At 43.0% G+C, this 13,532-nt stretch overlaps 1 protein-coding gene and 1 long non-coding RNA gene across 5 annotated transcripts in view; one reads left to right on the top strand and one right to left on the bottom strand.

Annotated features, from left to right (window-relative positions):
- The window catches only part of LOC143907175 (uncharacterized), a 568,709-nt gene that overhangs the window by 391,000 nt on the left and 164,177 nt on the right, over positions 1-13,532 (bottom strand). Inside the window, exon 5 of one of the 4 annotated variants that reach the window (XM_077423769.1) lies at positions 3,191-3,239. The exons of the other annotated variants lie outside the window; for them this stretch is intronic. Coding sequence (XP_077279895.1) covers positions 3,191-3,239 — 49 coding nt within the window. The remainder of the gene's footprint in view (positions 1-3,190; positions 3,240-13,532) is intronic. 4 annotated transcript variants of the gene reach the window in all.
- LOC143907183 (uncharacterized) overlaps positions 1-13,532 on the top strand; it is a 124,502-nt gene that overhangs the window by 90,462 nt on the left and 20,508 nt on the right. The gene's annotated exons all lie outside the window — the stretch shown is intronic.

Here is a 13,532-nt window from a genome sequence, read left to right as displayed (position 1 = left end):
AGACGCGCGCGCGGAGACCAGGGAGGGCCAATTCGACGTGAACCGGAGCATCGTTATCCGAGTAAATAGGCTGCCGCTGTTCGTCGACGGCCCCCGACGGCCTGCCGAACACAATTCACGATTTGTATTGTTGTACTTTATTCCCCGAGTGGTCGAGGAGTGCCGCTGTTGCGACGGGCTGCGAGTATCTATGGTCGCCTACCACGAGAAGCTGTACAATTGCCGCGTTACTGATGACAAAACGGGAAACTTAGGTCCTCCAAGGGGTCGAAATTGATATATTTGAATTTGTATTGGCATATTCGGCACACAGAATAAGAGCCAAGCTATTTTACAATGTTAAATATGAAATTTATAATTTCTATTATATTTTTCTCTGCATATGGGATAAGACTTTCACGAATTAGAATGTAATTAGTGTCATACATAATAGTTATATTCATAATAGTATAAAATGCTAAATGAATAAACGTATAAACGTATCTGATAGAAATTTTAACATTTCATCCATTACTAATCAAAATTGCAAAACACATACATTTAGCTATATTTTTCGCCATAAAATGCATTTGTTAGATATACTCGTAAAAAATGTGCGGATTACAGGATATAGAACAAAAATACGTAAGTGGCTCATTAACGAAATAAATAATCGTGAATGCAATTTTTTTGCCGACTAACGCGATTCTACAGCGTCGACGGATTTTTCGTCGACGGTCCCGGGAGAAATTGGCCGTGTCTCGAGAAGCGATGTCCTCTAGAATAAAATCACGACCGTCTCGATAGAAATTACGAGGGACACTCGTTCTGGCGGAAAGCGGTGGATATCGGAGGTGTGGAGGATAGTCCGTGAAGCATCGTCATTAACTGCCAATCACTGCCATTCACTGCCCGGGAAGGCGAAGTCGTGTAAGGAGGGTAAAGAAAAAAGAAAAAAAAAAGGAAACGTACTGCAGAGACGTTGAAGGGAGATTCTAATTATTTATTTACGAGGAGCGAGAAGCGCGACGCGCGGCCTCTCGTTGTCGCGTTTGGATCTTCGTCTCTCTTTCCAATCTTCTCTCGGCCCCTTCGCCATTCCGCCTTCGAGAAGATTCGTCAACGAGGAGCGAGGAGCGAGAAGCGACACGTCTCTCATTTTGATTACAGTTATTATTAGTCATACGTATCATTAAGAGATACAGTATCGTCACAGTTAACGAAAGCATGTACTTTACAGTCGACGAGTATACATTAAACGATCTCCCTTGTAATTATAGATCATTAATATCTTTAATTTGCGTGACGTGATCGCTCAACAGTGTATGCGACTTGATATTTTATTTCATTATTTCGCAAAGTGTTTCCCCGCGATACGAAGAGAGAGTGTATCAGAAAGAAGTTGGTCGTCGCGCATATTAATTGACGGCCCCACTTCGCGCGCGACTTTCCAGCGGCGCACGTAACGCGGTTTTATCTCCGCATTGAGCGGAGAATCCCAAATTCAATTTCGCGAGGTAAAGCGTAACGACATCGCGCCTTATAAGCGAGGCGGGAGGCAGAGAGGCCGTGGCCGCCCCGCCGTCCGTCGCTTTGGTATTGGTGAAGTCGCGTGGGAGCCGGTTTTTACTTCGCTAATGATTTCCGCGCTCGCTCAGACGCTAACTTCCCCGACAAATAGGAAAATTAAAGCCGTGTCCGCGCGGACCGGCGCGGCGGGCGCGTAACTCCGTCCTGCTGGGCATTTAGTTACGACTTTTTTATAATTAATACCTCGGGTGGTAAATTAAGTCGGGCGCGGCCGGAAGAGTGAGGAAGAAACGTTTTGTAAAATAAATACCGACCGACGCGTACCCCGGCGGACGCGGTGCACCCGCGGGGAAGACGGAGGACGGAGGGTGCGATTCTCCGACTGACTTCTCTTCTCCCGCTCCTCGCCCGGCGACGACCCCCTCGCCTACGACGAGGTCTTGGACAACCCCTTTCCCTATCCCTACTCCGCACCTACTCGCGGAACAACGAGTAACGGCGGAAAGGTCAATTATAATGGAAGATTACGTGCCCGCGATTCCGTCTCGCAGTCATAAATAGGTACAAAGAGTATTAAGTCCCTCGGAAGTATTAACCTGGAGAGCCATTGGGAAAACTTCTCGTTGCGCGGAAGCGAGGAAGACAAATAATTGAAGAGAGTTTTCGTTTCTCGGCCCGAGAGCCAGACCAGAAACGCTCCTCTGGTATTAAAAACGTTTCGCCGCTCGCGAGTCTGTCTACCCGCGAATTTATCTATAATGCAACATCCGTTTGCCAGACGTACGAATCATATTAAAAATAATTAGTGTCTGCCGATTAAGTGTCCCACAGTTTAAATTTGTCTCGTTATCCTGCGGCAGGGTATATCACGGCGAAACTTGCGTGCACGGCCGACCTCTTATAATACGTTAATCAAACGCATATCGCCGTGATCGATTGACTCGGGTATCCAGTTGCACGTGACGCTTACCGCCGCGGCGCGCGTTTCGCGTTGTGTGATCCTCTATGCTCTACGATCCACAGAAACGCAAAGACAGTGCGGACGTTCAAAGGTCTCATGCTGCGTTCCGCCGAGCACCGACTGGCACTGCCTGTTTCTATTTATTTCATCTTACCCCAGCGGCTCTCACCCGTCCCGTCTTATTTTCGATTTGACTGCGTGACCTCGCGTCACGATAATTTTACGTCATTCCAACGAGTCTCGCGTCGCGCCGTCACGTCGCGGATTAAACGTTCGAGGCACCGTTTCCGTTGCTCATCGATACCGACGACGAACTTCTTCGCGACGAATTCGAGCGACGGGATGAGAACCGTTGCAGCCTTAATGGCGCTGCGGTGCATAGCCTGTATTAGTAGCGGTAGCAGTCGTGCATAGTTGGGATTTAATAGCGTGTATTATTGATTATAATATCGCATGATTGGTACAATCACGTCGCATTGTACCTATCAATGCACGGCATGCAACCGACCGACCGACCGACTGTGCATCGCTCGGAATCACCGATGCACGAAAACCCGGTGCATTAAATTATTTATTAGCAGGCTGTTTCAGTAGATTGAAATCGGCAATTATCAGGCATACATCATCGCCAGTTAGCTACGAGCTCGTTGCGTAATCGGCGCGATCGACGGTACGGCAATAAAACAACGTTACGTGATTTACGCCGTTGTACTTACTCACCTAATGACGTAGACGAACGTCGATCTGTGTAGTGACAGTAACCGGTCGCCTGCAAGTAGAAATAGGACGAACGAATTACTTCTTTTTTTTTTCCAAACATGTAATTACAATACAGCCCTTCAGACGAATTATAATTACAGTTTAATCATACATCGCGCTCTTTGTAGACAGAAATATTAATATGCAATGCACATTCCAATAAAATGTGATAAAATTGGAAAAATATGATTAAAAATACGCGAATATAAATACCGCGAATAAAAAATATGTGGATGCAATCGCGATATGAGAGATGGAGGGGAAGGTTCGTGAGCGAAGTGCGCGGACACAGTGCTACCGAAATCGTCATCTGCACCCTTTCAAATATCCCGCGAGCTTCCAATAGCTTTTACCCTACCACTAATGGCCGTCTACCAGCTGACGAGGAGCAGACGAGGACGTGATTGCGAGATACCGCGGCATTAAAGGAGAGAAAGAGAGACGAGAGAATGAGGGTAGCTGTATATCGATACAAAGAGCCATCTCTTTTCGTTCGCCTTCATATTCTCTGTCCCGATAAGAGAACGTAACAAAAGAAAGAACGTTGCCACGAGTCTTTGTCGCACTATGTTGTATTATCTGCATAGCTACGTATGAGCCTCGCAAACAGCAATGAATAAGGAAAATTTCTTTTGAAAACAACTAAAACCTAGATATCGATCATTTGTTCAGAAAAATGAAAAAAATATTTTTCCACTCCTATATATTTATCTCTCTTGACTCATACAAAATTATATGATTACAATTCGAGCTTCATTTCAATTGTAATAAAGCTAAAATAGGAAAGTCCATTTATATATGTATATAGAAATAAGCATTATAGGCTCGAATTGGCACCGTTATTTATCACTTGCCATTATTTTTTTTTTTCGTCGCTGCCAAAAATACCAGAGGGTGCAAACGCAGAAGAGAGTGGGAGGGCGCGGATAGATTTCTGTGGGGTGCTGACAGTAGAGTATACGACAACTGCCGAAGATATTCGGTCGCGAAAGAGTATAAGCTTAATCCTGCCGCGACAGCGATAGAAATATGAGACCATATTGTCTCCATATATCATCCGAGTGTTCTTTCTTCGATGGGCGACCCTCGAATCAACCTTCCTATTCCCGCCGTGTGTCTTATAGTTAGACTAGGTGAGAATATAAGTGACACTGGCGTCGCGTTGCCGTTTAAATTCATATGCAATAGAGAAACATTAAATCTAACTTCATTGTTTTACTCAATTTACTTAAATCTAGATAATTAAAGTGAAATGTCTCTCTCTCTCTCTCTCTCTCTCTATATATATATATATATATATATATATATATATATATATAGGTAAAATTATATTTTATACCTGATATCGCGAGAGAGAGAGAGAGAGAGAGAGAGAGAGAGAGAAGCAATTATTTATATAAATAAATTGAAGTCATTTTAAAGGTCTGAGAAATTACGATTTCTTGTAAAAGCTTTAATCGTAATTGCTAATAAAAGATGCTTGTAATCATAATTACGAACCAAACTGATCATTTCGCACACACCATTGACTTATAAATTAACTACCTAATATTATATTAAAATAATAGAAGAACATTATACGTATACACTTAAGCTATTAATTATCAAATTTCCAATTATTCTTATAAAATTTTTATCCAATTAGCTCTTATGTATTATTGAAATTAATTTTATGTTTGACATATCTTCGAACCGTCGAATCGAATGGCACAGATGACTCAACCAGGCGAGCAACGATCGCCGAGGGCTCGAAGGTGAGCGAAAAGGAGGGCAGCTCGCAGCTCCTTGGCGTCGTCTGCCGCGCCAATTCCCAACAAATTGTAATTTCTAGAAACAAATTGAATATAAACGCGCCGTAATTCGAATGCCTGCTGCAGCGGCACCGGCACAATAATGATGACGGCTGCGTAGGAGCCAGCAACCGTGGCTGAAGGGAAGCAAGGCAGCGCCAGGAGACGTAGCCATGCGCGAAACAGCAATCTTTCGAGGCAATCTCTTTAATAAATGAAGCATACGTTCCCGCTTTTGAATTACGTCTACGTAATGGCCTCCCACTCCTACCCCATCTCTCTTGCTCCGCTCTTGCTCTTTCTCGTTCTTGTGTCACGCGTCGGCGCCGAGCCCGGCACAAAGAGCGATGTAGATTCCGCCGCGGCCGTCGCGATCGGCAAAGCCGATTTGACTGGGATCTCTTAAGAACAACGATGCGAGGCGAATACGGCTACCTCCCGTATAATAAACAATCAATAATGTATCATAAATTATGATAGGTACTTTAGCGACATGCTAAACAAGTTGTGAATTTCAATTCGTGCATACAAAGGGCTGTAACGTATTATAGGAAATAATCAATATCAAAATTATAAAATTCTAAAAACGTAATCTCTGATTTACGAGCGGAAAATCGAACATATCGACGTCTGTTCAGTTTGATCGCGGTAAAGTTGGATCTTCGCGTTACAATCAGTCGGCGGTTAATAACAAATTCATCTCTGACGAGCATATAAAGCCCATGTCTGTTAACCAGAATGTTCGCACCTCCATTCCGGCAGATCGTGCCGGCGATAAAAGTGCAACGAGCTCCATCCTCGTCCTCGCGAGCGTATATGCAATCACCTACGAATATTATAGCCGGCAGCGCCGGCGAAATAACAGCGCAAGTAAGTAGTGACTGTGCCTCATCCATTGTTTCCCTTCAAATCAAAAGCAGTCAAATTCACCATTGTGATCGCGCTACGCGCTACACTTACACGATAGCAGGGACGATGGAGAAATGCGATTTAACGACGCGTCGCGACGCCGAGCTATGTGTAGATATACAAGGTGTATATGCTATGTTCAGTACTTTTCTATCTTATCCAGCTAATCTATCATATATAGCTTTTCTAATTAGCACTCAATGATTTCTTTAGAAATGTATGGAAGATGTTAAACGTTAAATGTTACTTTTTTCAAAGTAGCGGATACTTCATGTGATAACAAAATTTGTTATTTACTATTACCGTGATAAATATTGTGTCTGTCAATATGTTAGTGCTCGGGAAATGTAATTTATACAATATTGTGTACAAACGGCGCACCCTGTGTACGTATCTACATAAATATATACACGTATATATTATACGAAGAACGCAAGTCGGTGTTGCGTGTGTACAGTCGATGCGTCTGCGGATATACTCACAGCGTAATCGCTGAATCGGTATTCCGTCGACTGACAGACCTAGGCAAACAATGGACGTTTGATTGTTCAAGATTTAGTGCTGGTTTACTACCGTCGAATCCGAATTCGCGATATCGCGTCGCTCAGTGGCGTGGGTGTGTCAGCATCTGCATTCACAAGCTTCGCGAAACGTTCCCGATTTTCCGCCAAGTACAATTCCAAACAAGACTTGATTTCATCAAATCTCGCAGTTGATTACTCCCAATGATGATCTCGATAATAACTTGAAAAGATATCGTAATCGCAACACCAGAGAATCAATGTGACTCTATTATGGAAAAAAATGGTATTCATTAAAGATACATCAGTGGTATCACGTTGTGTTAATGCGAGCAATCCAAATGTATTCGCGTTACGAATAAATAAAGTGAACGCTTGTTTTATTTGTGCATTGTCAAATAATTATATACAGGAAGAAGGATGATATCCGTAGACTTCTGTTCGCACTTTGCGAGATAAAACATTACGTTCAAACCGCGAAAGACGATACGGCATTTACATTATTTTACATTAAATGCCAGGCGAAAACAAAACTCGAAACGTTACCGCTGCCGGTATTGTCTTCGAGCGTGCAGTCACGTCAAAGTGGTATTTTCAATAGTCCGTACGCTGGAATTCGCCCGATGGCCGGAAGAATTTGTATTTCCCTGTGAATCGCGGTTGGTCATCGGAAACGGGTCAGCTGAGATACGGGTACGAACGTCTTGGGAATCTGTTGGTATTCGCGACGGATAACGCGTGATTACATGGCGAAACCCTTATCGAGTTTACATTCCTCTTTGTAGCAATCGTGAAAGTTTCAAATCTAAATACCATAACGATTAGCCATTATCACAGTGAAACGCTACACAACTATTGTTTGTATTACAAATTGTACGAATAAAACGATAAAATTATATTACATCAAACCATCACAAAATCTATATTATTTTGTAAAATACAAGGGCATTTCTGGTACTTTCGTATTTTGGTACGCGAAGAATCTGAATTTCTCTCTCAATAGAGGGTCTGTCGTATCGTAAACCTGGAAGTGGGCATGTCGAGCGTCTTAGGAATTCCGTAGCCGAGAAAACAGAATTCGATTGAGAACAAGACAAGCGCGACCATTCTCCCCTTCGAGAAACCTCAATAGAATGTGGAGCATCTGCACTTTCATAAATACTAAAAACCTCCCGATGTCGCCTTCATCAAATCGAAAAAGAGATTTGGTGATATCTCGAAAGCTAGTTGATCCAAGAAAGATAATTCTTTGAAATTTATAGGAAAGAAAATAGATAACATATTTTTATGTCAACTGTAGCAGTTCATCATTATTCATTAACTTTTATAAAATTTCCTCCGCTCATTCATCAAATTTACAGCTCGAAGTTTAATAATCATGTAATTATTAATAATATATTTATTCAACGTAAGACTAACTTTGATACATTTTTATGTACTCCCGAAGAGATAGAGCTGGGACAAACTCGCAGAAACGTCAGATACATTTAGCGTTGCTATATTTCGCTTTTGTCGAGGCACGATCGCGTTGATTACAAATAAACCGAACAGACAACCGCTTTACACGCGCCAGTAAAATCCACACGCGCGTCTGTCTACGTTTAAGCAGGCTGCGACGAGGGTGGATGGAGAAGCTGGTTTCGTTAAAACAACCCCTTATGTAGCACCCCCGCGCTTTGGCCTCCAGCTTCCACGGCGACGTCAGCCCTTTCTCCCGCCGTAACCGCGTCTCTGGCAATTCACTGATCCGCATTTAGGACAGGAGGCGATATTTAGGCCGAAGGGTGAGAGGCCTCGAAGTTAATTAGATCGACTTCGTCAAGGCGCATCCACTTAACTTCAACGCGTCAGAGACACGTCGCATCGTGACTACTTCCACTGACTTGCATATACGGTGAAAGAGAAGTCCTAACATATTCCGTCAACTCGCTGATACATCTCAGTAGTCAAAATAACCGTGCGGATCCCGCAGGTACTTTTTAAAATGTCGATTTATAAAGATATCATTGATTTTTATTTTACTGTAAGATTTTTATTTTGCATCAAGTTTTAGACAGTACAAATATCAAAGTTTGGTTACCATGCTTAAATTTTTATTATACAAAATTTCTATTTCAGACGAAAATTAAGTAGAGTATTATAAGCTTCATTCTTAATCTGTAATACTTCTTTTAGAATATGTCAATTTTGAAAAAGTTCTCCACGGTAAAATCTATGTACTAAATTAAATTCTGTATGATATATATACCTATTTCTGACAAAATGTTCTTCAAATATATACTTATCCGTCTATTTCCACACTTGTTAACTCACATATCGCACTTTTATGAAATGACACGGCGAGAGTAATTAATGCAATTGCTGAAAATAATGGAACATCGATGAAAATATACAGTAACGACCTGCGATCTAAATCGAGAAACGGTTTCGACGGAAAATAACGTGGCTGAATTAAATTCGTCGGGGTATACAAAAAAAGAGCGACGGGCACTCTCGGCGAAGTGATAGCGCGAGAGTTCCATAAGTATACCTCGCCTACGTCTCTCCTACGTTCGATAGCATACGTTGCGCTCGTCTAGCATACGCTCGCAAACGACGCGGCGCGCCTGCCGACGGTATTACGTATTAAAAGTTGCAGCCGACGTGAATTTTTCACAAAGGAAAAAGTATTCAGCGCCGCTCTCTCGTATCTTCTATATTAAAATCTAATATGCGAGCAGGTAGAACGTAATATCTATTACAGAGTAATATCATCCTCGAAAACCTTCCTCTTCGAGTACTTTGTTACATTCGCCGGGTAACATTCGGGGGATGGGCGGAGGGTTGACACTGTATTAAAAAGAAACGCGACAAACATGCGCGCACGCCTCAATTTCGAAAGACCGACTTTAAATTCAATCGACTGACGATGTCGACAACTTTGATAATTTGATTATTTTCATCAATAGTTTTTTTAAAGAGAGCGTATATAATTAAATAATTACTCTAAGAAAATTTTCGGCACCTGGATGAAGTGTGAGGAATCAAATACTTACAGAAAGTATAAAGTTACGTTCAAGAATTTTCCACCAAACATAAACAAGAACAAAAATAGCAAAAAACGAACTGATGCGGGGATGAAGCGTGTCATAAAATAGAAAGAGGAAGTACAGAGAGCAGAAGAACCCCGTGGCGAACGATAAAAATTTATATCGAGGGTATTCGCCTCGGTCGGATAGTGAATTTAAACGGGCGTGTAATTGGCAGTATCGTAAAAAAAAGAGAAAAAGAGAAAGAGAGAGAGTACTAAGATGGCAAGGAAGGACGAGAGGAGAGGAGACGAAACAGGGAACGGAAAGAGAAACGAAGTGGGAAAGATGGAGGAAATTCGAGGGTGGCTGGGTTGTCTCCATAATTTTTTATCCTAAAACCACTCCGTCTCTTCGAAGAGCGATATTGTTAATATGCAAAGGAGCTTCGGAAAAATGGGGTGGCGAGAAATAAGGATATAACCGTAAACGGAGGATGAGGAACGATGGTTGGGACGACGAAATTATCGTGCTCTCCTCGCTTCGAAAGATTATCTTGTCGAGCGAATATTACGAGCCTGCTTATGACACTTCGATCGGCAACTTACGCATACGTGATGAAACGTCTGTCTCGTAAACGTAAAATGCGGAGTAATTGGATGTTCGACGAAGAATACCCTATGAAACAAGAGTAATGATTGGACGATCCTTCAATGTCATTATTACTTAATTGATAAACTATATGTTATAAAAGATCTTGACGCGACATTTAACATCGCTTTACATTAAAGTATATGTTGCAGCCGAAAATACGCGAAATTAAACATATGCGATATAATTAAAGATACAGATAAGAAAATCTATTTTTCTGTTGATGATAAAATATCAATTTAACAATATTCAGGATACATCAATTCATGTAATGTGTTTCTTTAATGAAATAATTAAATTTACTTCTATATAGTAACTTGATAAAAATAATTCTCCTGAGATAATTTCCTGAAACTAAATTAAATATTCGTACAAAACATATCAATGTTAACTGCCTTATCGTCCTCATTACGATGTATCAAGAAAACTATAGTATTACGGTCTTATCGAGGTAACCGCGTGACGAATCTCGAAAATGGCGTCGGCTCGTTTAATCAGCGGCGGGCGAAACAATGTTCGTCGCGGCGGAGGGCACGGGTAGTAGTTCAACGAATTGTTTTGATAAGTCGCGGAGACAATACGTCGTTAAGGCGCCGGGTTTCTCCGTTACGGGAGCGAGAACGACGAGGTGAACGACGTGGAAGGCAGGGCAGGGCAGGAAGGAAGGAAGGAAGGAAGGAAGGAAGGAAGGAATCCGCGGCGATCTCTGCAAGAAGAGGGGACGAGAGCGGCTCGAGGAAGAGGACGACGAGGAGGACTCTCGAAGTTTAGATTAAACTCGCCGCGGATAAATATTCGTAATGGAGCGCCAGGGTGCCATAAATTAGCATGCTGCCCTCTTCTGTCCTTTCCCGATTCGACAATCTGTACAACGCGTCCCGTTACCGTCCGCCGTAAACTTCGTCTTTTCTCATCAGAGTGTGCTGTACGTCGATATAAGAAAAGTTTCGACGTAAATTCGTTGAAAAAGCGCGGGGAAAAAACACTCAGTCCCTACGACGTTCGTTAGCAATAAACTCAAAATACAAAATACTAATGTAGATTCGTTAGTTCAAATGAGAACGACTTTACGCAGGATCAGTTGCGCGGTGGAGGAGGATTAAGTAGTTCCTCGACTTAATTACTAGGGCGTTAATAGGAATTCAGGATTTCGAGTCGCGGCTCGTATGGGAGGCCCTGCGGACGCGACAGGCGAAAGGAAGGCGGACAGGAAGGAAGGGAATAAACCGCTATTAATCCACATTGGAATTGAGTATTATTAGGGGACGTATCCAGGATTTGCGACGGGTCTCTGGTTAAAATCTCTTTTGGCCGTATCTCAGGAGTACCTGGCAATCGTTACTTTTCGTACCGAGAGACCGACAACTCACCCCTCCTTGTCCTCTCCCCTCCCCCTCCCCATCGTATCTCTATCTCGAAGATTATACCGGACGAGGATTTACTTTGTTTTATTGGCTAGACCATCCCCGATTTCGCTCGAAAGGGACTTAATTGGTGTTGCGGGATCGCTTTGATACCACGAGCCTTTCCAGACGATGCTATCCGTCGAAGCGCTGTTCCAGATTTTCAATCTGGGACGGTACGCATCGAGCACGCGTGTAAGCAGGTTTTTTGAGTTTTGGAACTCGATGTGGAACAACAGATTTTCTGTGTTACAATTCGACATTTCGTACATAGTTATATGTATATCATTATGCATAACACATTATTATTTTGTATATTATATATTATATTTTATTTTGTTTCTGCAAATTTTTAACAGACGTAAGCAAGAATTGGTGGAAAATACGAAGGAAAGATAGGGACGGGAGACGGGAGAAGTCACAGAAGAAACGACAAAAGATCGATAAGGCAAGAACGGAAGGTGGGATGGAAACGCGTCGATGTTTTAAATCCCAAAGGTGTCTCCTTCGATCTCAATACGTCTTACTATGTCTACAGCGTAATACAAAAAAAAGGCGGCTCGATACTCGCGGGGCTGCCTCCGGGACTGAAGTGGATTAATTGGTTGAACACTCACGGGGGTTGAAGCGGGACCGCCTCCTCTCTCCCCCATTCAATTACTTGTGATCTTTGCCGCCAACCCTTCGGTACTCTGAGACCTCCGGATATATCCCGCCGCCGTGAAAATTGGTCCTCCCGCCTCCGCCTCCATCGAGAGAAAGGTGCGCCGTCCTTCCTAGCTACCCCCTTCGAATAAGAAATCCTCACTGGGGGATCTTTCGGCGCGTACACTACGTGCGCGCCATATCGATGTTGGGAAATGACTTAAAGAATTGCCGGCTGTAAATTACGCATTTCGTTACGTTGCCGTTTGCGCTTGCCATTTAAGAAGTAATATATCTCATATTCACTATTACTATTTCTATGTACAGGAGATAAAAAAAATATTATACCAAACAATATAGAACTAAATTATTGATTAAAAAGTCATTCAAATTATTAATAATACTGTATAGGAAAATAATGTCACATATGTGGATATGATGTGGAAAAGCAGTTCATTTGTAGGCACTTTAATATTTCGTCAAAATGTGAGAAGAAAGTACGAATATTTGTATAAGAACTGAGGAATTTTCATAAAACAATGAGAAGCAAGGTGCAATCCATTAACGTTGGCGATAGCGGATAACGATATCTACATAAAAATGTGCGCGACTGCAAGCGCCATTTCGCCGAGACGTCCTCCTCCGGGTTTTACTATCGATTTCTCGAGTAGGTACCTCTCGTACCCGTATACCATCGTCTCTGCGCTCCCGCATGAGTGTTCGAGGTGGTCCGCCGCCCGGTATCATATCTTACCGCGCGCTCGTGCTCGCGCTCGCACCCGCGCTCCGCGTTCTTTTAAATAGGAACTTGCAAAATATTCATGGATGATATTCAAGCCCCATTCAAATACTCGCCCTTACACACACGCGTGTATCTGCACGCGCGAGCTCGCACGCGCGCATGCACACACCACCACCCACAGGCGTCTACCTCCACCCTTGCTCAACGGCACCGTGTAACAACCGTATGTGTGTGCGTTTATACATGTATATACGTTTGCGTGTATTTAGGTTGGTCCTTACATACACGCATAGGAAGATACCGTCATATACAACAAGTATGTATATACGTACACATACACACACCCACACACTACCGCGCTAACGCGGTATCCGCGGGTTTCGCGCTCTGCCCCGTCATAAAAGAGCCCCCGCCGCGTGTACGCCGCTGTATCTTTAGAAATATTGGTTAGATTTACATATTTTACCGTAAAGAGACGTGCACAAGGGGGAGGGGAAGGCGAGGTAAGGGAAGATCGGTGCCTGCGGAAGGGACGCTGGCGTCGATGGCGGCGGCAGCGGCGGTGGTATAACGGAGGGGAAGTTGGGGGTGTGTAACGGGGGACGGGGATGGAAATCCAACGGAGTTGCCTGAA

Source organism: Temnothorax americanus, unplaced genomic scaffold (assembly GCF_048541705.1).
Source record: "Temnothorax americanus isolate GAGA-0224 unplaced genomic scaffold, ASM4854170v1 Scaffold8, whole genome shotgun sequence".
NCBI classification, from domain to species: Eukaryota; Metazoa; Arthropoda; class Insecta; order Hymenoptera; family Formicidae; genus Temnothorax; species Temnothorax americanus.
Note: the sequence above shows the minus strand (reverse complement) of the source record. Positions and strands in the feature narration are given on the sequence as shown.